Source organism: Myotis yumanensis, unplaced genomic scaffold (genome assembly GCF_028538775.1).
Source record: "Myotis yumanensis isolate MYYU_CA2020_CCGP unplaced genomic scaffold, mMyoYum1.0.hap1 SCAF_13, whole genome shotgun sequence".
In the NCBI taxonomy this organism is placed as follows: domain Eukaryota; kingdom Metazoa; phylum Chordata; class Mammalia; order Chiroptera; family Vespertilionidae; genus Myotis; species Myotis yumanensis.
This window is the reverse complement of record NW_027223764.1, coordinates 20,403,206-20,430,006: the sequence shown is the minus strand read 5'-3', so window position 1 is coordinate 20,430,006 and position 26,801 is coordinate 20,403,206. Positions and strand designations below refer to the sequence as shown.

General features: G+C 37.5%; 1 protein-coding gene across 4 annotated transcripts in view; it reads left to right on the top strand.

The window, feature by feature from the left end:
• The window catches only part of R3HCC1L (R3H domain and coiled-coil containing 1 like), a 70,515-nt gene that overhangs the window by 22,860 nt on the left and 20,854 nt on the right, over positions 1–26,801 (top strand). For all 4 annotated transcript variants that reach the window (XM_070432555.1, XM_070432553.1, XM_070432556.1 and 1 more), the window contains one exon: positions 23,066–24,858. In XM_070432555.1, coding sequence (XP_070288656.1) covers positions 23,080–24,858 — 1,779 coding nt within the window. In that variant the 5' untranslated portion in view covers positions 23,066–23,079. The remainder of the gene's footprint in view (positions 1–23,065; positions 24,859–26,801) is intronic.

The window sequence follows — 26,801 nt, the reverse complement described above, 5'->3', positions numbered from 1 at the left end:
TCCCACCACACAGTTTAACCTTTAACCTGTATAGTATATTGGCAGAATGCTTTGTAAATGTTTCAGGAAGACCACCTTGTTCTTAATTGAAGACACTGTGGGTACTTCTGCTGGCAATTCCCAGTTTGTCATGGTAATGAGACTAAATTAAATTCAAGGATAATTCAAAATTCTATTTTCTTCTTAAGTAGAAATTTTTACCTAGGTTGTTAGGTAGCAGAAATTGAATTTTCTTTCTCTTCTCTCTACTCTATATTAGTAGTGCCAATATGAAAGGAAAGAAAATGTGGACAGGAAAATTAGTAATAGATTAGAAGCAAGAAGCTGGATTACCCCTAAAATGGATAATCAGGCTCTAAGCACTGATGTTAACTGTTGTCTTCCTGGTTTTCCTGCTTTTCCAGGGTACTGAGCCTTCTGAGAGCCTCCTGGTCAGTATAGTACTATGCTTATGTTGCTATCCTGGTACTTTCCCTAATCATGGAGCAGCTTCCTTGTTGTTGTTTTTTGTTTTTGTTTTGTTTTTTGCAGTGGCCACTTCAGACCTCACTCAGCTCCTGCTCTTTGTTCTGAAGTCTTGCTTTTCATTTCAGATTGGGGGAGGGGTCCAGGGAGCCTAATGTACCGGAGATGCCTCGGAAATTAGTGCCTTGGATGAATTCCTGGGCCTATTGATCCACCGGCAGTTTATGCATCCTGACATTCATAATCTCAGTAGGCTGCTGATGTTCCTGATTAATGGGTCCAGGGGCTGTCCATCCGTCACTTCACATTAATTACTGAAGAGGTGTTTTTCCAGTGATTTACCTGACAGTGGGCTGTGATAAATACCCCTAAGCAGAGTGGGCAGTGATTAATCATAGGGCCACACCCCTCCCCCACTTACCCTTCACCCTAACCACAGGCCAGCAATGGGACCTGATGAAAGAGTGCCCCCTCCCCAAAGCTATCTGTCTTCATAATTGTTTGTGGATGCATATTCATCGGGGCATGGGACCTGGCAGATAGCATTCTAGAATTTGTGCCAAAGATGATGAAAAATAAATCTTCCCAGTAGGAAGAGTAACTAATTTGCTTTTACATGGGGCAGAGAAGTATATATAAGTTGCCTTTATGTTACTTTAAAGAAATCTGATAGAAATATTGCTTACCTCTATGCATAAACTCAGCACTGTGATAGTTGCTCTGCAAGCTTGAAAGAGAGGAGAAAGCACAGTTTTTGTCTTTGTGATATTTGTAGTCTTTTTTGGGAGAATCTGTGAACAAGTAGGAGACATGAGAAAACATTTCAAGGAACTAATATAATCATGGGAGGATTGGGATAGAACTCCAGGGTTCTGTGTCTTATTTTGAGACCTTAGAAAATGAAATTTAAATATTTGAGTGTTTTGCATGTATCAGACACTGTATTCAACTCTGGAAATATGAAGATGAATGTGATTCAGTGGTAGATCTCAGGGAGTAAAAGTGTAGTGCTCCCGGATTTTTTCTCAAGCTATAAAATAAGCTTTTCCAAGAAGTTAAGTACCTTAAATGAATTTAAAATTAATTTAAAATTTAAAGTGGTTTAAAATGAACTTTAAATAAAATTTCACATTAATTTTTTTCTCTGAATTGAGTACCTGTTGTGTTTCTGGGGATACAAGAAGCATTTGAGAAACAGTATCTGCCCTTAAGAAACTATATTATAGACTATGAGATGACATTTATAAATGAAACACTTAAATAGGAATATAAAATAGTATATAATGACAAATGAATACCAAAGATAATTAATGCAAAAGAAATCACAGACAGGTGAAATCAATGTCTTCAAATAGTTAAAGGAAAAAGCTGGATTTGAGATAAGCCTTTTGTAGTGACTAGGATTGTATAACCAGGTAATTCAAAGAGGGCATTTCAGAAGTTGGCATGAACAGACTAGACTGAGAGGCCATCCGGTGCAGAATGGAGGATTTGTATCTGAGAGTGTTAGAAATATGACTGAAACAGTAGATTGACAACAAATTGTGGAGAACCTTGAATGCCAGAAAGCTTAGTTTATATCTTGTAGACCCTGGTAAGTCACTAAGGTTTATGAGCAAGGGATTAGGAAAAAACGGTGTGTTTTAGAAAAAATTATTATATGTGGACATATTTAATATCATTTGGACTTGCCAGAGTATTTTAGACTATTCAGAATAAAAAATTGTGTGAGGGTCGCCGAAGGAGGAACACACGAGGCCAAAATGGTGAGGGATTACAAATTTATTCCATCATCCGCAAACCAGATGGGCTGAGCCCCCAAATGGCGCCAGCACCCGGGGACAGGAGTCAGAGATTTTTAAAGCACTTTTGGCGGGCTTTTTCTGGGTGGAGAATTCTCTTTGCACATCTGGGGAGAGATAGTGGTCTTAGCAAGTGGAATGTGATCTAAGTGAAAGGGAATGTCCATTGTGAAGCGACCTGGAGGTCAGTTCCTTGGGGAGGGGTATGATGCAATTATTTGATCAAAGCTAACAAAAATTATCCAGATGAAAAATACAGTTTTATATATATCTCTGAATGCATTGCAGAGAATTGTGTGGTTTGTTTATATAGGGAGTAGGAATAGAGTTGATAGTTAAAGGAGACTAAGTTTTACAATCATTACTCATGCAAAGTTGAATAATTCATGGAAGTTTTAGGTAATGACTACAGAATTAAATTAGGCAAGACTATAGCCCTAATTTTAAGAAAGAAATAGATCTTTAGTCTTACTAATGTAACTTCATTAAAGCTGCACTAATTACTCACTGGCTTTGGATAGGTATATTTTAAAGCCAGTTATCAGAAATTAAAGAATCAGTGCTGTCAGTTGTATTTTGGTAGGAATTTCTAGGAAATGTGGATTTTTTTTTTTCATTTAAAGACTGTAGATATAATTTACATACAGTAAGATTAACCTTTTTAAGGATATATATTCTATGAATGTTAACAAAAGCGTATAGTCATGTAACTCCCATATAATTAAAATAGAGTACAGTTCCATCAATCCAAAAATTCATCTGTGCCCCTTTATTGTCAACGCCTTACCTAAACCTAAGCTTTTGGCAATTATTGATATATTTCTTGTCCTTAAAGTTTTGCCTTTTCCACAATTTTATGTAAATGGATTTGTATTTCTCTAGTGATAAATTATGTTAGCAGTTTTTGGTGCCATCTTTATAACTTCTTTGATGAAGTATTGTTCAAATTGTTGTTCGTTTTGGATATCAAGTTTTGAGAGTTTTATTATATACTCTGGATAAAAGTCTTATCAGTTATGTGATTTGCAGATATTTTCTCCCATTTGTGGTTTGTCTTTTCATTCTCTTAACAGTGTCTTGAAGAGCAGATTTTTTAAAAAAAAATCTTTATTGTTGAAAATATTACATAGGTCTTCCTTTTTCCCCTATTAACCTCTTCCAGCCCACTCCGTCCCTCCCCTCACCCCAGGCCCGCATGACTCCATTGTCTGTGTCCACGGGTTATGCATATATGCATATAAGCATACAAGTTCATTGGTTAATCTCTTGCCACCCACTCTCCCCTGTCTTCTCTCTGAGGTTCAGCAGTCTGTGCTTCTATGCCTTTGGGTCTGTTTTTGTTCATCAGTTTATTTTTTTCATTAGATTTCACATATGAGTGAGATCATGTGATACTTATCTTTCTCTGTCTGGCTTATTTCACTTAGCATAATACTCTCCAGGTCCATTCATGCTGTAAGAACAGAAATTTTTAAATTTGATGAAGTCTTTAAATTTGTAAAAAATTTTAATGGATAATGCTTTTGGTGTTGTATCTAAGAAATCTTTGCCTAACCCAAAGTCACAAAGATTTTCTCCTGTATTTTCTTCTAGTAGTGTTATAGTTTTAGATCTTATGTATAAGTCTGATTCATTTTGATTTAGTTTTTGTATCTAGTGTGAGATATGGATAGAGTAGTAAGAAGTGACAGGTGGTGAAGAGACAGAAACAATAAAAAGCAGGTACTGTGTGAAAAAATAGTAATTTGGAGGTCGTGATATAGTTTTGTGTTGGTGAGAGCAACCTGTCACAGTATGCCATGATGTGTCACTTTATACATGGCCAATTTAGCAGTTTGAATAGAGCTATTTGCCTACTCATTCTGCTTCCCATTAATGAATGTTTTCTGCAGACCTTTGAGTAAGGTCTACATGAGGTCCTTTAAATCAGCAATCATCAACCGGTGGTCCGAAAGGTTGGCGATCGCTGTTCTAAATAATACCTAGCTTAAAACCTCTTTTTTCTTCAGTCCAGGTATTTTAAAAAGGAGGCCTAGACTCCAACAATAGACCTAATATCACAGATTGTCTTTATTCTGTAAATTTAAATGACAACATACTCTATATAATAAAAGCCTGATATGCTAAGTGTCCGATCGTCTGTTCAACCAATCAAAGCATAATATGCTAATTATATGCTAAGGCTGCTCAACTGCTCTCTATGATGTGCACTGACCACCAGGGGGCAGACAGTCGACCGGTTGACCAGTTGCTATGACATGCACTGACCATCAGGAGGGCAGATGCTCCAACCAGTAGATTAGCTTGCTGCTGAGGTCCGCCGGATCGGGACTGAGTAAGACAGGCCGGATATGCCCTGGAGCCCTCCTGCAGTCCCTCCCCAGCTGGCCAAGCTCCCACATCCCTCTCCGGCCCCGATTGTGCACCAGTGGGGTCCCTCGGACTGGCCTGCGCCCTCTCACAATCCGGGACCCCTTGGGGGATGTCAAAGAGCCAGTTTTGGCCTGATCCCACAGGCCAGGTTGAGGGACTTCATTGGTGCACGAATTTATGCACCAGGCCTCTAGTATTTTATAAACCTGGTTTGAATAGAAGTGAGAATAAACCTCCAAGTAGATGTAGGAATTATTTTGCATTTTTAAGTATGAAATATGTCATTGTATTAACTAGTGCAAATTCATTTATGGAAGAATGCATTAAGAAAACTATAGGACAATCAGTTGTGGTTCATTAGCAGATTTTAAAATATGAAGCCATTTCTCTGCTGTCCAAGTATAATTTTTCATGTTATTATATTATACACAAGTACCTCTGTGATGTGCTGGATCAAGTATATGTTAAGTTATGCTCTTTTGCGGAGGAAAGACATTTCGTGGTTAATTGCAGAATGCGCTTGACATTGGGAGTGGAGGACCTTAGAAGTGTGGAAATTTAGTGTATTTTTAATTTTATTATTTTGTTAAAGACTCTTGGTTAGGTGGTTTAACTTTTGATTTTTTAAAATTTCTCTTTTACTTTGCTCTATAACCAAAATTCCAAGTCATTTAAAATAGAGCATTTTTTAATCCCTGCTGTGAAAGTTTCTGATGTTGAAATATGCTGTTTTAGTATGTTTTTTAAACAATCAAGTGAAACAACTTACTGAATAAATTAATTTAAACTATAAGAATCTAAAAAATTTTTTAAAAAATATATTTTATTGATTTTTTACAGAGAGGAAGGGAGAGAGAGAGTTAAAAACATCCATGAGAGAGAAACATCGATCAGCTGCCTCCTGCACACCTCCTACTGGGGATGTGCCCACAACCAAGGTACTTGCCCTTGACCGGAATCGAACCTGGGACCCTTCAGTCCGCAGGCCAGTGCTCTATCCACTGAGCCAAACCGGTTAGGGCTAAACATTTTTAAATTAAAAATGAACTAGAGTAGATTTTTTTAAAAAAGAGCAGCATAAATAGTATTTTATGGAACTTTTTTCAGTCACATGGGTATGAATCTGAATGTACTGTGTCATGATGTGAAATGTTTTTAACTGGAGTGCAAAAAATTTTGACAAAATATTGGCTGGAAAGTCTTTCTATACAGGATTCTGTGCTCATAGAGATACATCTCATACACAAGCTTTTTAAAAAATATAGAAAGGTCTAGATCAGTGGTTCTCAACCTTCTGGCCCTTTAAATACAGTTCCTCATGTTGTGACCCAACCATAAAATTATTTTCTTTTTTTTTTTTTTTTTTTTTAATTAAATCTTTATTGTTCAGATTATTACATTTGTTCCTCTTTTTTCCCCCCATAACTCCCCTCCTTCCAGCTCCCACCCCACCCTCCACCCTCACTCCCCACCCACTGTGTTCATCCATAGGTGCATGATTTTTGTCCAGTCACTTCCCGCATCTCCCACACCCCTTTTTCCCCCAAGAATAGTCAGTCTATTCCCTTTCTATGTCCCTGATTCTATTATAATCACCAGTTCATTCTGTACATCAGGTTATTTATTCACTTGATTCTTAGATTCATTTGTTGATAGATGCATGTTTGTTGTTCATAATTTGTATCTTTACCTTTTTCTTCTTCTTCCTCTTCTTAAAGGATACCTTTCAGCATTTCATATAATACTGGTTTGGCGGTGATGAACTCCTTTAGCTTTTCCTTATCTGTGAAGCTCTTTATCTGACCTTCAATTCTGAATGATAGCTTTGCTGGATAAAGTAATCTTGGTTGTAGGTTCTTGGTATTCAGCACTTTGAAAATTTCTTGCCATTCCCTTCTGGCCTGCAAAGTTTCTGTTGAGAAATCAGCTGACAGTCGTATGGGTATTCCCTTGTAGGTAATTGAGCCTCTTTCTCTTGCTGCTTTTAAGATTTTCTCTTTGTCTTTTGCTCTTGGCATTTTAATGATGATGTGTCTTGGTGTGGTCCTCTTTGGATTCCTTTTGTTTGGGGTTCTCTTCGCTTCTTGGACCTGTAAGTCCATTTCTTTCACCAGGTGGGGGAAGTTTTCTGCCATTATTTCTTGAAATAGGTTTTCAATATCTTGCTGTCTCTCATCTTCTGGCACTCCAATGACTCTGATATTAGACCGCTTAAAGCTGTCCCAGAGGCTCCTTACACTATCTTCACACTTTCGGATTCTTTTTTCATTTTGCTTTTCCAATTGGGTGTTTTTTGTCGAATCTTTGGTTTGATTATTGTACTCCTCTGGTCTGCTATTGGGTATAATATTCTTTATTTCAGTCCGTGTATGCTTACTTTCTAATTTCTTTATCGTAGCATCGAGGGTCTCATTAGTTTTCGTGAGGTTCTGCACAAATTTATGGCAAGCCCTCAAAATTGCGATTCTTAGCTCCATATCCTCCATTTCTGTCATGTTTTTTTGTCTCCGCATCTTTTATGCTTTCTTGGTGCACCCCCTTGTGGTCTCTGTGCGCAGTCTTGTTCTAGCCAAGCCTTAATTGTTGTAGTTAACACTAGAGGGATTTGACCCTCAGGCCGACTGGCTATAGGAATCAGCTGTGCGGAAAAGTCTGTCTTCTGGGGAGGCGCTAATCCAGCCTTTGCCTGAGGCGATCGGCAAATGGCTGTGCGCAGGCTTTGGGCGGGGCGGGATCAACAGGGCGGGCGGAGGGAGCAGTTATGGCCACGCTCAGTCCCGTTCCCAGAGGCTCTGCTTCTCAGAACCCCGGCAGCCGCTGCAAACCTCGGAGAGAAAGCTGCCCTCAGGTTCCAACTGATGCCGGGTAATCCCGCTTCTCCCGTTTGAGTCTGGGTCCCTAGATACTCGCCCGGATCTGGAGCCCAGAGTCTGAGACTCACTCCCGACAGAAAACGACAACCGTGCCCTCAGCCACCAGCCCGCTTTCGCGCGCACCTCGGTACCTTTGTATTTTCCACACTGCGCCGCCTCTGAGCCTCGATTTGCTGTTCTCTTTCCTTCTAGTTGTAGAGTCTCTCTTCAGCCAGCCTTCCTGTGGTTCTGGGTGATGTCCGTTCAGTCTTTTAGTTGTATTTTTGAAATGGTTGTTTGCGGCAGCGGTCTCCGGTGTTTACCTACGCCGCCATCTTGGTCGACTCCCCATAAAATTATTTTCATTGCTACTTCATAACTGTAATGTTGCTACTGTTATGAATTGTAATGTAAATATCTGATATGCAGGATGGTCTTAGGCGACCCCTGTGAAAGGGTCATTCGACCCCCAAAGGGGTCGCGACCCACAGGTTGAGAACCGCTGGTCTAGCTGCAGATGCAGCAAAATGTAAATAATGATTATCTCTGTGAGATGAGAATACAGATTTAATTAAAAGGTTTATTGTATAATGCTTTTGTGTTAGGGAAAATACAAAAATCTTTTTTTGGGTTTTGCACTTTATTAAGTTTTTTCTTAAAACTAGATTTCCTCTATTATAGACCTTTGAGTCATCCATTATCTTTAAAAATGGTAACGTGTTTAAAGAAATCTCTTTTTTTGGAGACTCCCACAGGTAGTAGCCCATAGTGACCCAAGATAAAGAACTTTGTAATCTATTTTGTCATCAGAATACTGAGCACTTTATAAAAGTTTAAAGTATATTTAACTGCTACATTTACAAGATTGCCCAGTCCTCCACAAAGATATAGGCTAGCATTACTAAAGAAGCAGAATTTTTGTTCCTTAGACTGATTGGATTCAAATGACTGAAGAACTGATTTTGTACAGGCTTTAATGAATCCTAAGCTTCACTAAGGCAAAAATAACTCTTAAGAAAGATGTTGCATATGTGAGCTTGATATATGTGTAAATCCTGAGTCTCACATGCCTTAACTGCCCTGAGGAGAATTCAGAATATCATACTCTACTTAGTACTCCCCTTGCATTTCTAATAAAATATAACAAAGCAGGAATTGGTAGAATTTCTAATCTTATAGTTGCTAATTTTTGTTCCAGTATTTGAAAACAATAGTAAATATGCCTTTATTATAGTTAACCTCCCTATCCTCTGCTTGCATCATCAGTTTCTCCCTCCCTATTATATCATTCTTCCTTACCTCAATTGCTGTCTCACCCATTCCAGTGAGGAATTTGTCTCCCCAACCCACTGAAGCCATTCCAATGTCACCAACAACCTCTATCCTATCAAATTTAGTAAAAATATTCTCAGTTCTTTCTTTTAACATTTAAAGCAAATGATTACTCTTGTCTTTCAAAAATATTTTCTACACTTGGCTTCTGGGATGCTACCTCTGTTTTCTTCCTTAATCTCCTTTGCAGGCCACATTTCTTCTTTGTGACCTTTTAGATTTAGTTTAACCACCATGGCTCAATCCTCTTGGCCCTCTATCTTTGTTACTCCCTGGATGGTCCTGTTCCTTGGCTTGAATATTTATTTCCAATTTTTGCACCGCCACTGCGCTTTAAATTTGTATATCCAATTGTTACTTAACTGTACAGGATGTCCAGCAGGCATTCAAATTAAAAATGTTCAAATCACAATTTTTGATTGCTGTTTTCCCATTCCCTGCCCTAGTCTTCCCCATCTTGGTAAATGTAACTGGTTGATCAGACCAAGACTCTGAGTGACATGTCTCTTTCCTTCTTCACATCCCATACAGTCAGTACACTAAGGTTTTGTTACCTTTGCTTTCAGAATATATCATTAATCCAACCACTACTTGTTACCTCCTTTGTTACTACCCTAGACATGCTGTGTGTCTGTTAGTTTTTAGACTTCTTTATAGATTTTCCTCCTTCTACTCTTACCTCTTATAGTCAGTGTCTCACATTTTTGCTAGAATGATCTTCAGCAAAGGTTAGTCAGATAATGTCATTCTCTTGCTGAAACCTTTCAGGGATTTCTCAGCACATTCACAATAAAAGCTCTTGCCTTGGCCTTTGAGCTCTACTTGTTCTGGCCCTTAGTTATCCTACTGACCTCTGTGTCCCTTTCTCTGCTGTTACCACACCTGTTTTCCTGTTATTTAGTAGACACTTCAAGCTTGTCCTGCCTCAGAATTTTGCACTTGCTCTTATTTTTTCCTATAATTCTCTTTTCCCTAGATAATTTGTGTGACTCACTGACTCAGTACAAGTATCAGCTCAGGTATTAACTCATAGTGCTCTTTTCCACTTTATCATATGGTCTTCTAAAATAGCCATACACCCCATCACTTTGATCTCTTTCCCTGCTTCATTTTACTCCATTGCCTTTATCATTATCAGGCATTATATGTTTGTTTATTTTTTGTCTCCGCCATTACAATGTAAGCTCCTTGAGGCCAGAGACTGTTTTGTTCATTGCTGTGTTCACAATGCCTGGATAGCACTTGGCACATAATAGATATCCAATAAATGCTTGTGGAATGAATCAATGAATGGGGTCCCAAATCTTAGAGGTTGGGGTGTATCATTTATTGTGAAGTCTAAGTTGCCATGATTTAACATTTATTTAGTACCAAATTCAGTGCTATGGCATTGTAAATACAATGACAAAAAGTAACCCTACATTGAAGAACTTACTGTTTAGAAGGGAGCTGGACATGCAAACACATAACTGCAAAGCAATATGATAATTGCTTTAAAAAAGGTATACAAGTTATGTAAAGGTATATAGTGGGTACTTAGGACCATAATATATTGGGGCTTCAGTTACAAAGTTATAGAGGAAGTAACCTTTAAGGTGAGAATTGAAGAACAGGTAGAGACTGTCAGGCAGATATCCGACTGAGAAATTGTTTGCCTTCAACCACAGAGGTGTAAGAAGGCAGCTGGGCATGTTTTTTTATACTGCCAGGAGTTGGAATTGATGAAATATAAAATCTGAAATTAGGAGTGGCTGGGCAGATAGGCAGTTCTAGGGATGGCAGTGGAGCTAGGTCATATGGGGTCAAATATGCTATACAAGATACTTTAAAGTTTGTACATGATAAAGAGCCACTGAAGAATTTTGAGCTAGGAAGTGAGCAAATCTGATTTGTATTTTAGAAAATCACTGGAAGCAGTGTAGAAGTAGAATGAACAAGGCTTGGTAATTGATTGAAATGTCAGGGATAATGACTTCCAGGTTTCTGGCTTGAATAACTGTTAGCGATACCATTCACCAAACTATGAAATTAAGGAAAAAAGAACAGTGAGTCTTCCTGAGGGGATGGCTAGAATTTAAAAGTATGTAATCAGCTTTTAGTGCTTAGAAATCTATTGGTTTACTTGTGTAATGTAATATATTTTGTATATTACAGATAATTATAAACATGTTAAATTTACTTTTCATATATTTTTATAGTTGGACATTTAGGCTGCTGAACTGTTGAAGGATGTTGGCATCTCTTGGTTTTGCTAGTTTGTAAATAGACTAATGAGAATAAGAATTCTTATGATAGTATAGTAAAACAAAGGGAGTAGTTTTATTAATATGCATAGAAATAAATCTGAATCTGGGGCCCTCTACAGTTTTAAACATATATAAAAAGCCCTCTTTTCAGGAAAAAAAGTTAAGTTAGAAGAAATGGTTCTAAATTTGTTGAGGGTAACTTTTACCACATAGGAATGTTGTCTAACATGTCTTGTTTTCTGATTTATGAAACATAAGCAGACTTCTTTTGGTGCTTTATTTTTTTATCATTTTGAATATATGGAACATTAAAATGTTTGTGCAGAGATAAGCTTATCTATACCTTCATGTTTTAGTTGATTTCTTGCTTTGGCATATTCCCTTGTGCTAAAAGTGGAAAAATCTGATAAAAGTGGAAAAATCTGAAACAGGCAAGACACAAGAGAAAAAATAGACTGTTTATTCTTGTGGCATTAAGGATATGGCAAGACCTTAGACCAGCACTATTTCATTAGAGATATAACACGAACCACATATGTAGGCCACATATGTAATTTTAATTTCTCTAGTAGCCATATAAAAATAAACAGATGACATTAATTTTAATATGTTTCATGTAACCCATTATATAAAAATAGTACAATTTCAACATATAGGTAATATAAAAAATATTAATGGGGCATTTTACTTTTTTGGGGGATATACCAAATCTTTGAAATCTAGGGGTATTTTACATGCACAGCACATCTCAATTTAGACAGCCATTTTTCAGGTGCTCAGTTGCTGTGTGTGGCTAGTGGCTAGTTTATTGGACAATGTAGTTCTAGATCATTCTTGACCAAAAAGTAGAGATTGCTTCGGCATTCTGCAACATTTAAAGGTGTCTCTCCAACATCAAGTGATTTATGTACTGTTTGTTTTATTGTCCAGTCAAGTATATTAAAGACATCGCTCTTTTCTTCATTTATCATTTTCCTGTTTATAGTAATTTTGTCCAGTAAAGATCTGTTCATCAATTTCATTGCCTTTGCTTTCTCCAACACCAATTTATAGTAATGGCTCTTAATCTAAAATAATAGCAGGTCTTTAAATTTTAATGATTTTTTAATTTAATTACAAAAATACTACACTTATGTTAAGAAATTCAAACAATAGTGAGATATAGCTATAAAAATTAGTAATTCTTTTCCCTCATTTTTTTGCTCCCTCAGATGTAACTACTATTAAGAGTTTAGATAATAGCATTTCTTCCCTTAGGAATATACATTTATGAGAAATTCTTGTTAAGTGAGAAAATTAGTACTTTGAAAATACTTATTAGAGTGGACCTATTTAAAATGAAGACTAAAGTTTTATAGTTATTCATGAAAAATTTACGTTGTAATTACAGCTGTGCTAATTCTTAGAATTAACAAAGAATGATGCACCTTCTTGGTATAATTATTCCACTAAAATTATGTGACAGTCTGGTAGCATCCTTCACACTTTGTTAGATTTTTTTTTTTCTTTTAGGATTTATCATATACTGGTAGACTAGCCTAGTGCATCAATTTTACCAAAACTATTGAGAATGTTCCTGGTTTCTCAAGAGATTTTTCTTAATTTTTGGCATTTTATTCCTTCATTCCTATTCTGTCATCATCCTTCTTGGGTTTTCTCTTCTTCAGTTGTTCACTGGTTTGATTCTGCCAGATCTTGATTCCCCAAGGGTTTTGCTATGAGATGAACACTTTCTTCAATAGTATTTTCATAGATTTCATGAAATCCTGCATTCTTTTCAAGTTTTGTATTTTCACTTCAGAATTGAATTGCATTGTGTTTACTTTGTATTATTGGATATAATTATTGGATATAACATTAGACTGTTAGAGATTGATGGGCAAAGCTGGATACTTAGTTGAAGTAGATGTTAGTGTCAAGTAGAAATGGATTCTGTAGGCAATCATGGCACATTTTGAATAGTACTATATTATAAGGGCTTTTGATTCCCTGTGCTAACTTGTAACTTAAGGAACTCAACTGCCTATTTAAATAATAGCCAGCCTTTATTTATTGACACTTTTACAATGACTGGAAAATTTCTATTCATGCATTATTTTATTTTATTTATTTAGTGTGCCTATGAAATAAATTTACTGTCCTCATCTTTTGCTTTGAATAAACTAAGGCTTAGAGCAATAAATTTTGCCACAATAAAGTTATTTGAAGTCAGAGCTAGTCAAGGGGCTGGGATTCTAACCCCTGAACTACAGTCCTTATTTGACTGCATACTCATGTACATGCACATACATTTCTATTTTATTGGTTTTTAGTGAAAGAAATATAGATGTGAGAGAGAAACATGGGTTAATTGCCTATAACACATGTCCCAACCAAGGATTGAACCCGCACCCTGGGTGTATGTGCCTTGACCAGGAATTGAGCCCTCCACCTTTAGTATATGGATGATGCACCAACTAACTGAGCCACATCAGTGAGGATCATACGCATACTTTTGTGCAAAAAAATGGATTGGATTGTAAATTCTTTTCACTTAGCATTATGTTTTGGATATCCACCCAATGTATGGATGATCCATAACTTTAGAAAATTACTCCTGTTTAGATTGTTTACAGTTTTTAAGAAAGAAACAGTGATGTGAGGATAAGCTGCCTCCTACACGCCCCCGCTCCCCCCAACTGGGGATGGAAGCTACAACACGGACATGTGCCCTGACTGGGAATTGAACTGGCAATCTTTTGGTGCACTGGAGGACACTCAACCAACTGAGCCACACCAGCCAGGACGATTGTTTACAGTTTTTGTTTATTTTTTATTTTACTAAGGTTGCTGTTCTTGATAATAGGCTTAGATTTAATAACCATGCGTGAAATAGGACTAGAGGCATTGGGCCTGGGACAGATGAGTTGGAAACTGAGGTTACCTTAAATCTCAAAGCATTGTACTCTCAATCTAAGGGTAGACTAGAAAAAAAATTACTCAGTTACAGAGAAAAATAAGGAAACTTGTCTGTTTTTATCTGGGTTCTGAGTGAAGGGGAAAGTTTCCTGAGATTTTGTAGCTATTGTTTTACTCGCATGTGAGTTTGTTTCATATTTTATACTTATTGCATGGTCCAGAATACCTCAGAGTTAAAAATTAACATTAATGCAGAGCCACTACATAGAGGAAAGTTTATAGTCTGACTGTATGGAATTCCCACTGATATTGCTAAAGTCCCACTGATGTGGAGCACACTACTCAAAATTATTAAAAAAAAAAAAATTGACATTGCCTTAAGCAAAAGTCAGCTATACAAGAGGCAGTAGAATTAAATTTTCAAGAAATCCAAAAAGTAAAACTATTAAATAGTAAATACTTAGTGTTATAACAAAAATGAAATCTAATTATAAAATTAATAAGGCCAAAGTGATCAGGGGCGGTGGAGGGGACAAATAGGACCTTAGTCATTAAAATTTAAAAACTGATTGGATAGGACAAAATGCAGAATAGACAAATATGAAAAGAAAATTGGTGATATTGAAGATGAATTTAAAGATATAACCCTGAATGACTAGAACTGGTAAAAAACTAATAGCAAAAATATTCAAATAGTGTTGCTCTAGTAGAAAACTAATAATACTAAACACATACTTAAACACATAGTAGACATTTAAGAACACCAAATTCATAAGATAATATCTTGAGATTCATCAGAGAAGAATGAGAGATATCTACAAAAAGCAATGACAAACTGACAAAAACAGATTTTTTAACAGTAACAATAGAAAAAAATGTATTAAAAGATGGGAGCAGTGTAAAGATATTTTAGGATGAAAACTAAGAGTACATATGGAAGGTATTGTGAAGTAAAAGCATTGTACAGTTGTCTAGGAGACAGATACTAATAATGATTAACTTTAGATATTTAGACAAGTACTCATATTAGAATGCTAAGAAAGTACTGTGATCAGCTTCTATATCAATATATTTGAAAACTTACATCAAAGACATTTTCTAGAGCAATTTGTGAAACTGACTCAAGAAGAAGAAATTTCAATGGACCTTAACATTAAAGAAAGTAAATTATTATTAAACATTTTCAACAAAAATTACTATTCCCAGGCAGTGCTACAGATGACTTATACCAAACATTTAAGGAGAAGCCTAGCCTTATACATAAATTCTTGACTTATATAATGTGTCTTATAGTAACCTTGATAACCCAGTCATGTAATTCCCAGTACTAGGAAGGAAAATGATAGACTGATTTTACATGAATATACAAGCAAAATCCTCAGTAAAGTATTGGTAAGCAAGCCAGGCAGTTTCCTGACATTGGATATTCCATATTTTTCCATTGATTTGAAGTTCCACATTTATTATAAAATGAATTCCCATATAAATGTGGATCAATTTTTAGTGGGGGAAGGTATATATGTGTGCTTCATCTGTCATCTTGAATTGAAAATCTAACTGTTGAACCTTGCATTCATGATGTTTGCGTTGACATTTTACTATATACTTTACATAAATATCTTTCTGTTGCATAATTTTGCAAGTCATTTGAAGGGGATGTCAGTGTCAGAACTCTGTATACCTCTTTTGAAACATTGTATTATTCTATAGAATATTAGTTCAAACAAATGTAAGTTGGAAGTAGATTTCCACAAAATTTTTTCCTCTCATGCCCTCACATACATGTTTATTAACATGTATGAATTGATTGTGCCTTGCCTCCTTCCCAAAGGAATTTGAGATGGCTTTAAAAAGGGACAGAGAAATAAATATTACCAGCCATCTGGGATGGATTAATCATTGTGTTTGAACTCCAAACTTAAATTTTGTGTTTTCTGGAAAAGAGCAGAAAGAGACACGTTATGCTCTGTTAAAGGGCATATGACTTTTGAGAGACATGCATGCTTTTTCCCTTCTTTTTACAGTGGGACATTGGATAAGGTGATAATTACTTTCATCGTCCATTTGCAAAAGTTAGAAAATATTCTTCAGGTATATTAACCAATTATGAAAGCTAAGATTTTAACATGGAGTCTTAACTCAGGGGATCTTAGTTTCTGAGGTGAGGTAAGATATACGGTTTACTTTTGCTTTCTGAAAAAATGCCAAGTGTTGACTAGTAAATGTGAAGGGACTTGTAGAGTTGCAAAATCATCATTTTGCAACCATCATAGTAAATTTTGGATCAGATTAAAATCATTAGTGTATGTAAAATCTAGGGAAATTTTGATGAGCAGGATATTTACATGCTTTTTAAGTGTTACCCCGCAGACTGCTTATTAATTGCAAGGGAGAAAATACACAGTAATTATATAGTAGAGAAATTGGACAGTACCTTAACCAGGTGATCTAAGTTAATATCATCACTGAAGGAGAAATGGAAATCATGTGCCTCCAGATGTGATGCCTTGAGAAGGACACACGATCACCTATGTACTATTGTGGCTAAGAATGTATAACCTCAATCTAATCATTAGGAAATGGCAGGCAGACATTAAATGAGGGATGTTTAATTTTAAAAAGGGGGCTAGGGGGAGCTAGTCTTATAAAATGTCAGTCCTATATAATAAAAGGGTAATATGCAAATTGACCCTAACAGCAGAATGACTGGTCACTATGACACACACTGACCTCCAGGGGGCAGGCGCTCAATGCAGGAGCTGCCCCCCTGGTGGTCAGTGCACTCCCACAGGGGGAGCTCTGCTCAGCCACAAGCCAGGCTGACGGCTGCCAGCACAGCGGTGGTGGCGGGAGCCTCTCCCACCTCCTCAGCAGCGCTAAGGATGTCTGACTGCAGCTTAGGCCTGCTCCCCGCTGGCGAGTAGACATCCCCCGAGGGCTCCTGGGCTGCCAGAGGGATGTCTGACTGCCAGCTTAGGCCCGATCCCCCGGGGAGTAGGCCTAAGCCAGCAGGTGGACATCCCCTGAGGGGTCCCAGACTGCAAGAGGGCACAGGCCGGGCTGAGGAGCCCCCCGAGTGCACAAATTTTTGTGCATGGGGCCTCTAGTGTCATAATAAAAGACAATGAAGAGCTATGGAAACTTTATAACATGTAGGAGGCTAAACAGACATGGTAACTAAAAGTATTGCCTGATTCTATACTGGGTCTTGTATTGGAGAGGGAAATATGCTATAAAGGAAATGACAGAGTCAACTGACAAAATTGGAATACTTACGTTAGATATGATAAAGGTATCAATGTTAGATTTGCTCACATTTATAATGTGTAATTATGTAAGAATACGCCTATTTATAGGAAATACACTGTGAAATATTTAGGGGTAGAGGGCCATGATGTCTGTAATTTGTCCTCAAAAGTTTCAGGAAGAGAAGTGTGTGTGTGTGTGTGTGTGTGTGTGTGTGTGTAGGGAGGAGTTGAGGGAGGGAGGAAAAGAGAGACAAGAAAAGGGGAAGGAACATGCACGATTGCAAAAATGGTAAAACATGTGGGGTATAAAATGTAAAAGGTAGATAAATATGGGTAAAGGTGTACAGGTGCTCATTATGGCATTTTTACTTTTGTAATTTATCTATAAATTAGAAATTATTTCCAAATAAAGAGTTAAGACAAATATATGGTTTAGTTATGATGCATTCTAATGAGGTAACAAGTAATAGAGCTTAGAGAATTTGTTCTGGAAGAATGAATAGTTAACATGCCCATTCAGCAGTTTCAAATATCAGATGTCTCAAGTGAACTTTGTTAAGTACTGGATCAAATCAATTCATGGTTGAATTATCCATTGAGTGCCTTAAGTGTCAGTATTCCCTATTGTTGATTGAAGAGGGATCTATATGTTTTAGATACCAAATGTGGACAGTGTTGACATTCTGTTATGGAAATGTAAAAGGCTGATTTGACTTTTTCACTTACTCAGGAAGATGGGTCAGAAATATATTTAAAGGAAGTTACTGATACTTCTCTCTAGGAGAATTTGAAACTGTAGAAACAATTGGACAGGAGCTCATATATGATTTCAGTGTTCAGAAGTATAGTTAGAAAAAATGATTTGGCCTAAAATATTTTAAGGCGTATATTAGCAATTAACTGCCCACTATTGTAAAGGAATCTGAATTTTTATCCCCTTTAGAAAATGTAATTTTGAAAAGAACTACATGCTGATGACTAATCCAGGATAAATTAGCTGTAAAATACAACCTAAATAATTGATTCTCCCCTACAGATAAGAAGCAAATGGAACTGATAAAACCACTTAGAACATTGTGAAAAAGTTAAAACTGTTTTTTAAAAGAGAGAAAGAGCCCGGCTGGTGTTGTTCAGTGGTTGAGTGTCGACCTATGAACCTAGGAGGTCAGGGTTCAATTCCGGTCAGGGCATATGCCCGGCTTGTGGGCTTGATCCCCAGTGTGAGAGGCAGCCAATCAACGATTCTCTCTCATCATTGGTGTTTCTATCTCTCTCTCCCTCTCCTTTCCTCTCTGAAATCATTAAAAATACGTGATTTTTTAAAAGATAGAAAGAAAAGATCAAGTGCTTTTAGTAAATACTTAGGTGGGAAAATTTTAATCCAAGATACATTTTAAAACTTGCATAATACAGCCAGCTTTTATCCCAATGTTAAAGGCTTTTCATGCCTACATTTACAAAAGAAATTTATAACAACACAAGGCTTTAAATTGAATTGGCATTATCTTGAAAGTCCACAAGATGGGGATGCTCCTTTTTTGTGTGTCTGAATTATGAAAGGATTGTCACAACCAATGGTGTATTGGAGCATCTCCTACTAGACTGAGAGATGATTGTTAAAATTTTAGGAATTTTGCAAACTGATTGTTAAACATGGCTATTATTAAAATTTAAATTGTATAGCTTAATATTATTAAACTAGAGGCCTAGTGCACGAGTAGGATCCGGATCCGGCTGGCCCGGCCCCAGTTGGGGCCCAATCAGGGGGGAGGGGCCATGGCCAATTGACTGGTGGGCTCTGCCCCTGATTGGGGTGGGGAGGCCAGTTGGGGGTGGGGAGGGGCTGTGGGTAGTGGGCCGGTCGGCCCCACCCCTGATTGGTGTGGTGGGGGCGGGGTCAGCCAGGGGAGGGGCCGTGGGCGGTAGCCACTGGCCTTGCCCCTGATTGGAGTGGGGGGGGGGGGCGATTGGGGGCAGAGCTGGCTGCGGGGAGGGGCCGTGGGCTGATTGGGGTGGCATGGGGGCTGATCAGGGGTGGGGCCGGCCAAGGAGAGGGGCTGTGGGCCAGCTGGCCTGGCCCCTGAATGGTGTGGGTGGGGCGACCGGGGGCCGGGAGAGGGGCTGTGGGTGGTTGGCTGGCCACTCCTGCCCCCGATTGGTAGGGGGGTTCAGTCGGGGGCGGGGCCAGTGGGGGGAGGGGCCACGGGCAGTTGGCCACTGGCCCTGTCCCTGATCGGAGTGTGGGGGCTGATCTGGGGTGGGGCCAGGCAGGGGGAGGGGTTGTAGGAGGTTGGCCAGCCGGCCCTGCCCTCTATTGGGGTAAGGGGAGGTGTTAGGGCACTGGGCCGGCCAGGGGGAGAGTGGCCATCCACCCCGCCCTTGAGGGAGAGGCCTATTGGGAGCAGGGCTGGCGGGGAAAGGGGGTTAAGCAGTTGGGGGGGTCGGGGGGAGAGGGGCCACAGGAGGTTGGCCGGCCAGCCCCACCCCCAACCCCAGTGGGGGTTCGCTGGCTGCAGTGGGCGTCATAGCAACCCGATGTTACAGCATTTCAGTCGCTGGCTTTTTATATATATAGATAAATGTCATTTATAAAAATGTAATAAATACTTAAAATTCATCACTTTGTAGTTATCTTACTACATATTAATATCCATGACCTTGACTTACTTTTGTTTATTATACTTTATGATTGAAATACTGTATCATGATGTACTACTGTATATCTTTTCCCATTTTCATGTTTAGTATCATTACCACAATGATAGCTTAAAATTAGCCACAGTAGGAATATCTACATGGCAGTTGGGCAAATGCCCTAAGTCAGGGCTTTATTGTTGTTTATTGTCTAGACTTTAAGTGATGGACAAAATACTAGTAATGCAAATTTAAAGTGTCATGTCTTTACCTATTACATTGTCATAGCTCAAAAATTTGAAGATACATCCTTCCATTCAAAAACTGAGTCAGAGTGGCTCAGTTTGTTGAGCGTTGTCCTGTGCACCAAAAGGTTGCAGGTTTGATTCCCGAACAGGGCATATACCTGGATTGCGGTTCAGTCCCTGTTATGGAAGGCAATGGATGGTTGTTTCTCTCTCACATAGTTGTTTCTCCCATCGATGTTTCTCTCTCCTTCCTAAGTATGCCCTCTGGTGAGGATTTAAAAAAGCAAAGTTATTACTTCACATTGTTTACATCATTGAGATAAACAAAAATATCAATCATTATTCCAAACTAGATTTGGAAAACTGGTTGCTAAACATTATCAGCACACCGCTGGTCATGTCATACTTGAATTCAGTGTTTTGGTAGGGAATGGATAATAGCATAAATTTATTATTCTGTTATTCGGCTTTAGGAAATTGTATTATGACAATATGTGGTCATTAACTAAGAATAAAAGAAAGATTGAGATTTAAAAGTTATTAGCTGTAGCACATAATAACTTTTAAATTTGAAGTCTTGGATATATGTCTGTTATAGATAAGAAATAGAATCATAGAATTTAGTTTAAAATTAATCCAGACCTATCTGTTTTACAGATAGAAATTTTTTCTCTAGTGTATCAGTCAGTCATTCAGACTGTTTTAAATTATTCTAGATACAGAGTTCATTGCCTAAAAATAGTATTGGAGAACTTTAGAAGTAGAGTTCTTTTTCTATTGAGCTAAGCTTTTATTTATTTATTTATTTATTTATTTATTTTATTATTGCCATTTGGTTCTGGTACTAACTTCCGCAGAAATATAGAAGCATAGAAACATAGAAGAAAAAAATTTATTCTGTATAGTAACCTATTAGGTATAAAGGTAGCAGGGATGTTCCTATTTAGACTTCTTTGGTCAAGAAGTATAGCTTTAGTTCCTTTAACCATACAGTGTATGGTATATTTTCTAGACTGTAATCTAAGACTGTTGCCTTTCTAAACTTCTAAATCACTACCTTTGGTCTCTTAATGACTTTGTAGATTAAGTAAAAGCTATTAGATTCTTGTACAAATTGTACACAGGTCAAGTATTTGTTAGATTCTTTTTAACTCAAAGCAGATCTTGGTGTTATTGTTATTCATGCTTGTGTTTTCATATTACTTTCAGCACAGCATTCTAGATTGTAGAAATGATACTAAATTTAATTTTATAATTTTTGGTATTTATTAATCCTTTTATTTGGAGTCAATTGCAGATTTGATAAACACTCAATATCTTTTGTTTACATTGAAATTATTATTTAAAATGTTGAATTTCAAAGGGCTATGGGGACATAGTTCTTTAAATAACCTCTAAACTTACTTCTACCCATTATCGTTACTTTTTGTTGTGAGTCTACCTACCAGTTCTCTTACATAGCTCACATTTCGCCATCTTATATACAGAAGTTCATCATAATGTATTTTGCCAGATGCTTTGCTGAGATCAAGATATGCTATGTTTATGGCATATCCTCCAGTGGAATACACATTTGTACTTCTGTCTTTGAAAAGTAGGCATTTAAAAGAAATCCTGGCATGGCTCAATGTTAAAGTCATATTCTTCCACAAATGCAAAAATAGAAAATCCACGAAGATTGGTGGGCTAGATAATTAAGACATCAAAAGAGAATAGGGACAGGCAGATCACTCGGGACACTGGATGAATCAAGGTCATGGTATATACCTGGACTGAAAAGAAAATAGCCTGTGATGAATCAAGGTCATGGTATATACCTGGACTGAAAAGAAAATAGCCTGTGCCATGAGAGCACAGCTCCTTTACTGAGGAAGCAACATGAGGTGGTGCCATGCAGCCCACATTCAAGTTACCTGAATCAGATGAAGTTTTAGGGATCTGGAATAGAGAGGACAGGATTTATTAGCCTTTCTTTTCATCTTACTATCTCTTTCCTTTGAAATGTATGTGGTGAAATACTAACAATGGGTGCTTCTGAGTGTCTGTGGTGGTTTTTTGCTACATATAGCTTCTCCTTATTCACTTTATTCTGGACAACCTAATACATACTTTACTTTTTTGAATATTAAAAGAATAACTCAATATGAAATTGTCTAGCACATTTATTTATATTTTGTTGGTAGGTAAAGGTTTATTTAACCTTTGTTAAATATTTCCCCTTTTTAAATTCCATTGAGCAACCATGGTGGAGGTTGTCAGGAAGTTACTAGTGTGAGTTGTCTCATCTCATTCCTTGGCCTCCACCCTTCTTCATTCTACCCAGACCTGTTTTGTTGCTGCTGGAAAGAAGAACAATTTATAATAGGTCACTTGATTAAATAGTAATAATAGAATAATGGCTTTCTCTCTCCCACTACCTATTTCTTCCTAAAAATCATAGTTCAAAAGCAGTCCCTGATCAGTCATCTTATTTCCTAGCCCACATTCAAGTTACTCACATTCAGTTATTACTCTTAAAAAATTATACTTACATATATATAATATTTATGTTGAGCCAATATATTTTTAGGTGTCCTCCTTGAGTATACTCTTCAATGTAAATTATGACCTTCTAGAATATAGAGATGGTTGTGTTTTATGAGTACTAGATAAATGCTAGTTCAGATAATCAGTTTTAATTCAGCCTAAGACAAGACTACTTGTTTAAAAAGTAGAGAGCACTTGGGAGGTAGAGGTAAAGGATTTGGGGACTATGAAGAAAGAGGATATATGGATAAAATTTATGGGCAGTTTTGGGATTTTATTAGTTGCTCATGTGATTGTATTAATTATTTTATGGCAGGTTTTCTTTTAACTTGAAGGTTTCTATAGCATGGATTAGTAGGCTCGCTACTTTTTAAAAATCTCTTGGTTCAATACATTGTAATTTGTTTTTTGTAATTAAATCATTCTCTCTATTTCTTGCAGATTGAGGTGGTGCCATGCAGCAAGAAGCAGTGAGATGCAGAGTTCGAGCCAGAAGGCCTGACATGGCACTTTATGTACCTAAAGCTCGAAGGGGTGTAGTACTCCTCAAGACAGGGGATGAGGAAAAAAGCTGTGGTTCACCTAATTCTGTGGTGGAAGAAGAACAAAAAAATTGTCTCTCCCAAAAGGAGATCTTTAGAGAAAAACCTAAGACTCAAAGACTAAGTATTTATCCTGATAAAAAGGAGCACAATCGTAGGGAAGGAAAGAAATCTTCAACAAAATTAAGAAAAGACACGTGCCTTCAAGAAAACAATGAGGTTAGGGTTTGTACTAAGAGAGGAGCCACAGAATCCAAAGAAATATTATCCCAAGGACATCAGCAAGGAGTCCTAAATTCTGGGACTGTACCTAGTATACCTTTACAAAGACATTTTAAACCAAAGAAGGCGGAGTGTTTGGAGGTTGAAACCACAGATGTGACAGGACACGAGAGGTTGCCTCTATCTCTGTCTTGTTCAGAAATCTGTGAGGCTCCAATTTTAAACAAACCATTCCAAAATGTGGAATTCTGTGATTTTAGTAGGCTCGAACTAAGTCGGGAAACATTTGAAAACAGAGATTTAGAAAGCAGAATTGAAACAAATGCCAATGTTGTAGAGATATCTGGAGTTTTAAGACCTGAGAGTATGATTGGACCAGTAAAATTAAGCTCTGATTCTGGAATTGTGCAACAAGGCATGCAAACATCAGGTGGAATGTTGAAGCTCAGCAGTGGAGGCATCACCACTGTTCCTGTTCCTGGAAGTCCAGATGGTGTCACTGATCAACCTTGTGTAGACTTTGAAGCTGAGAATGTTGGTGACATAGCCAATAGTATAGATTTCATCTTGGGTCAGAAAGGTATAGATACCATTCCTGAGACAACGGGTCACATCTCTCATAAAATGACTTCAGCCAACACATTAGAGAGCACAGATGGCATTTTTGAGCCAACGATGATTAGAGAGTGTGAGGAGAATGACAACACTGCTGATGAGTTATGCATAAAGTATGAGCCTTCTGATACAGCTGCTCTTGCTCATGAAACAGATATAGGTAATGGGTTTAAGAGTGTAGGTGACATTACAAATAAGGCATGTATGATGGACATTACAGATACCATGTCTGATCAAATAACTGTAGATAGCCCTTGTGTCGTTGCAGTTAGAATAGCTGGTGAAGCCTATAGCAATACAAGTAGTTTCTCAGAATATTTAGAAATGAGTACAGATATAACCCCTTTTCATGTAGCTAGAGGTGGGAATGACACTGAAAATTTCAGCAACCTCACTGCTTGCTCAGATAGTTATGCTGAGAGTGTTTCATGTAGTTTCACAGAGTCACTAGGAAAGTTGACAGAGAGTTCGTCAGATTGTGCTTCATCCTTGCCTATAAAGAAGATTGCTGGTAGTAATTGTAACGTCTCTTTGGACTCTGAACTCAGTATGTTAAATGGGACAAAAGTACTTTCAGATAGTGCCTTGGACAATGATCTAGATTGTACTAGTGATATAACAGAGGCATTGCATGAACTGAAAACTGAAGAGTTCAAAACAAAAGAGGAAGATGACTCAGAGAATATAGAATTTGGTATGTCCTTTCCTGGTATAGAATCAGTTTCTATAGAGACATCTATGGAACCGAAAACGACTGAAACTTCCCACATGGAGGAAAGTACAGCTACTGAGGAGAGCTGGGAGTCCATGTTTAATGATGATGGTGACTGCCTGGATCCACGTCTTTTACAAGAGGTATGTTTACTGGAAATTGCTTGATGCTTTGATAATTTGTAGATTCATAGAACTTGGGATTTTGGAGACATTTGTGTCCATTCACTGATTTACCTCCAATGTAAGGGTTCCTGCAATACACATAGGATTATAGACTGAGAAAAGACTATCTGGTAGATCCTTAAAAAAAAAGAATATGCAGAATTGAGTGATACTTATAACAGCCAAGTCCTTAGTGATTTAGTGAATAGATTAAAGATGAATTTAATGGATACTGGCTGGCTATTGAGGAATACAGAGGGAAACTTCTCAAAGGGGCTCTTCTGTGTTGACAAGATATATTTTACACAGGCCTATTTGAGGGGAGGAGGGTAGTTTATTATTGTTTATTTTATTTTTCCAGTAGATGTTCAGATGTTTTTAGACACTGTAGCGTGAAAGAATTAGAGAAAGGAAGAGTAAAATAAACGAAGGTATGATTGTTTTTTAAGGAATTTATTTTGAGTTAAAGAATAAATGGTTGTGGAGTCTATATAGAAAATATAAGTGATAATGACATGCTGGCTAGTTAGAGTTCATAAATACCAAATGTTAGGTTTTTTGTATCTAAATAATTTACAAATTATTTAGTTTAATATTTTCATTTTCTTAATTTAGACAATATTTAAATTAACATAAATACAAACTACTCCCCTTTCATTCCTTATAGTGGTGAGTTCACATAACCTTTACCTGAAATGAAAAAAATTATTTCCCTTTAAAATCCCCAATTTCATAAATGAGAAAATTGAAGTTTAGTGATCATACCTTTAGTAAAGGGAGAATCAGGATTACAGTCTAATTCTATCTTACTCCAATATTTATATTCTTTTTACCAGACCACTTCCTCACCTATAAAATAGAGTTGTGTTTGAGTGATTCCAAAGAGCCTTTTAAATACTGATGAGTCTTTTGTTTCTGAGAGTTAAACCAGAAGTACAGAAAAATAATCACACGCATGTGAAAGAGACATATGATACTGAAAAGGTCAGCCCATTGGACAGAATTGACTTTCCAATACCAGGCAGTTTCTTCTCACTCTTAGAATGTGTTTGCATGCACACCTACCTATACCACAGTTAGCACTTCTTATGGTCAAATCAACAAACACTATCTTAAACATTCCTTAGGAAGAAATATAGAGCAGAAAGTACCTATGAATGGGCATTCATGAACCCCTTGAAATTGCATGAAATTTTTTATAGGTGTAGTTTTTCATAGCTTTCATCAGATTCTCAAAGACAGTGGTCCCCATAATATGGTCCCTGGACCAACAGCATGAGCATCACTTGGAACATTGTTAGAAATATAAACTCTTCAGCCCATCAAGTGATTCTGATGCACATACAATGAAAACCACTGCTCAAAGATAATACAGAAACTTAAATGTATTTCAGAAAGTGAGTGTGGTAACTAGAAATTACTGTTAGCCCATAATTAGGAAAAACAACTGTTCAGAGATTTTAGAATCAAATTGGATTCAGAAATACCAATAATGGGGGAATTTGGGTGAATATAGAGAAGTTATTAAGGATCCACGCATTGGAAGATGGTCTTAGTTTGAGAAACGAAGCAGCATTCATAGGAGTTGGGAAAGGGAATACCGGAGTGGGTAGAAAACATAGGTGGGTACACATAGAGAAAGGACAGCTTCCTACAAAAGAAGGGCATGGCACATAGAGCCTTTAACACATGGTAGAACTTGTTAAATATTCACTGAATGGATGAAGGCTATAGGGGAGAATTAGAGATCTCTTCCTTTTTAAGGTAGCCTCCAGATGCTTTCAAAACACAATTGATGCCTGGCTGGTGTAGTTCAGTGGTTGAGCGTCAACCTATGAACCAGGAGGTCATGGGTTCGATTCCCAGTCAGGGCACATGCCTGAGTTGTGGGCTCGATCCCCAGTGGGAGGGGGTGCTGGAGG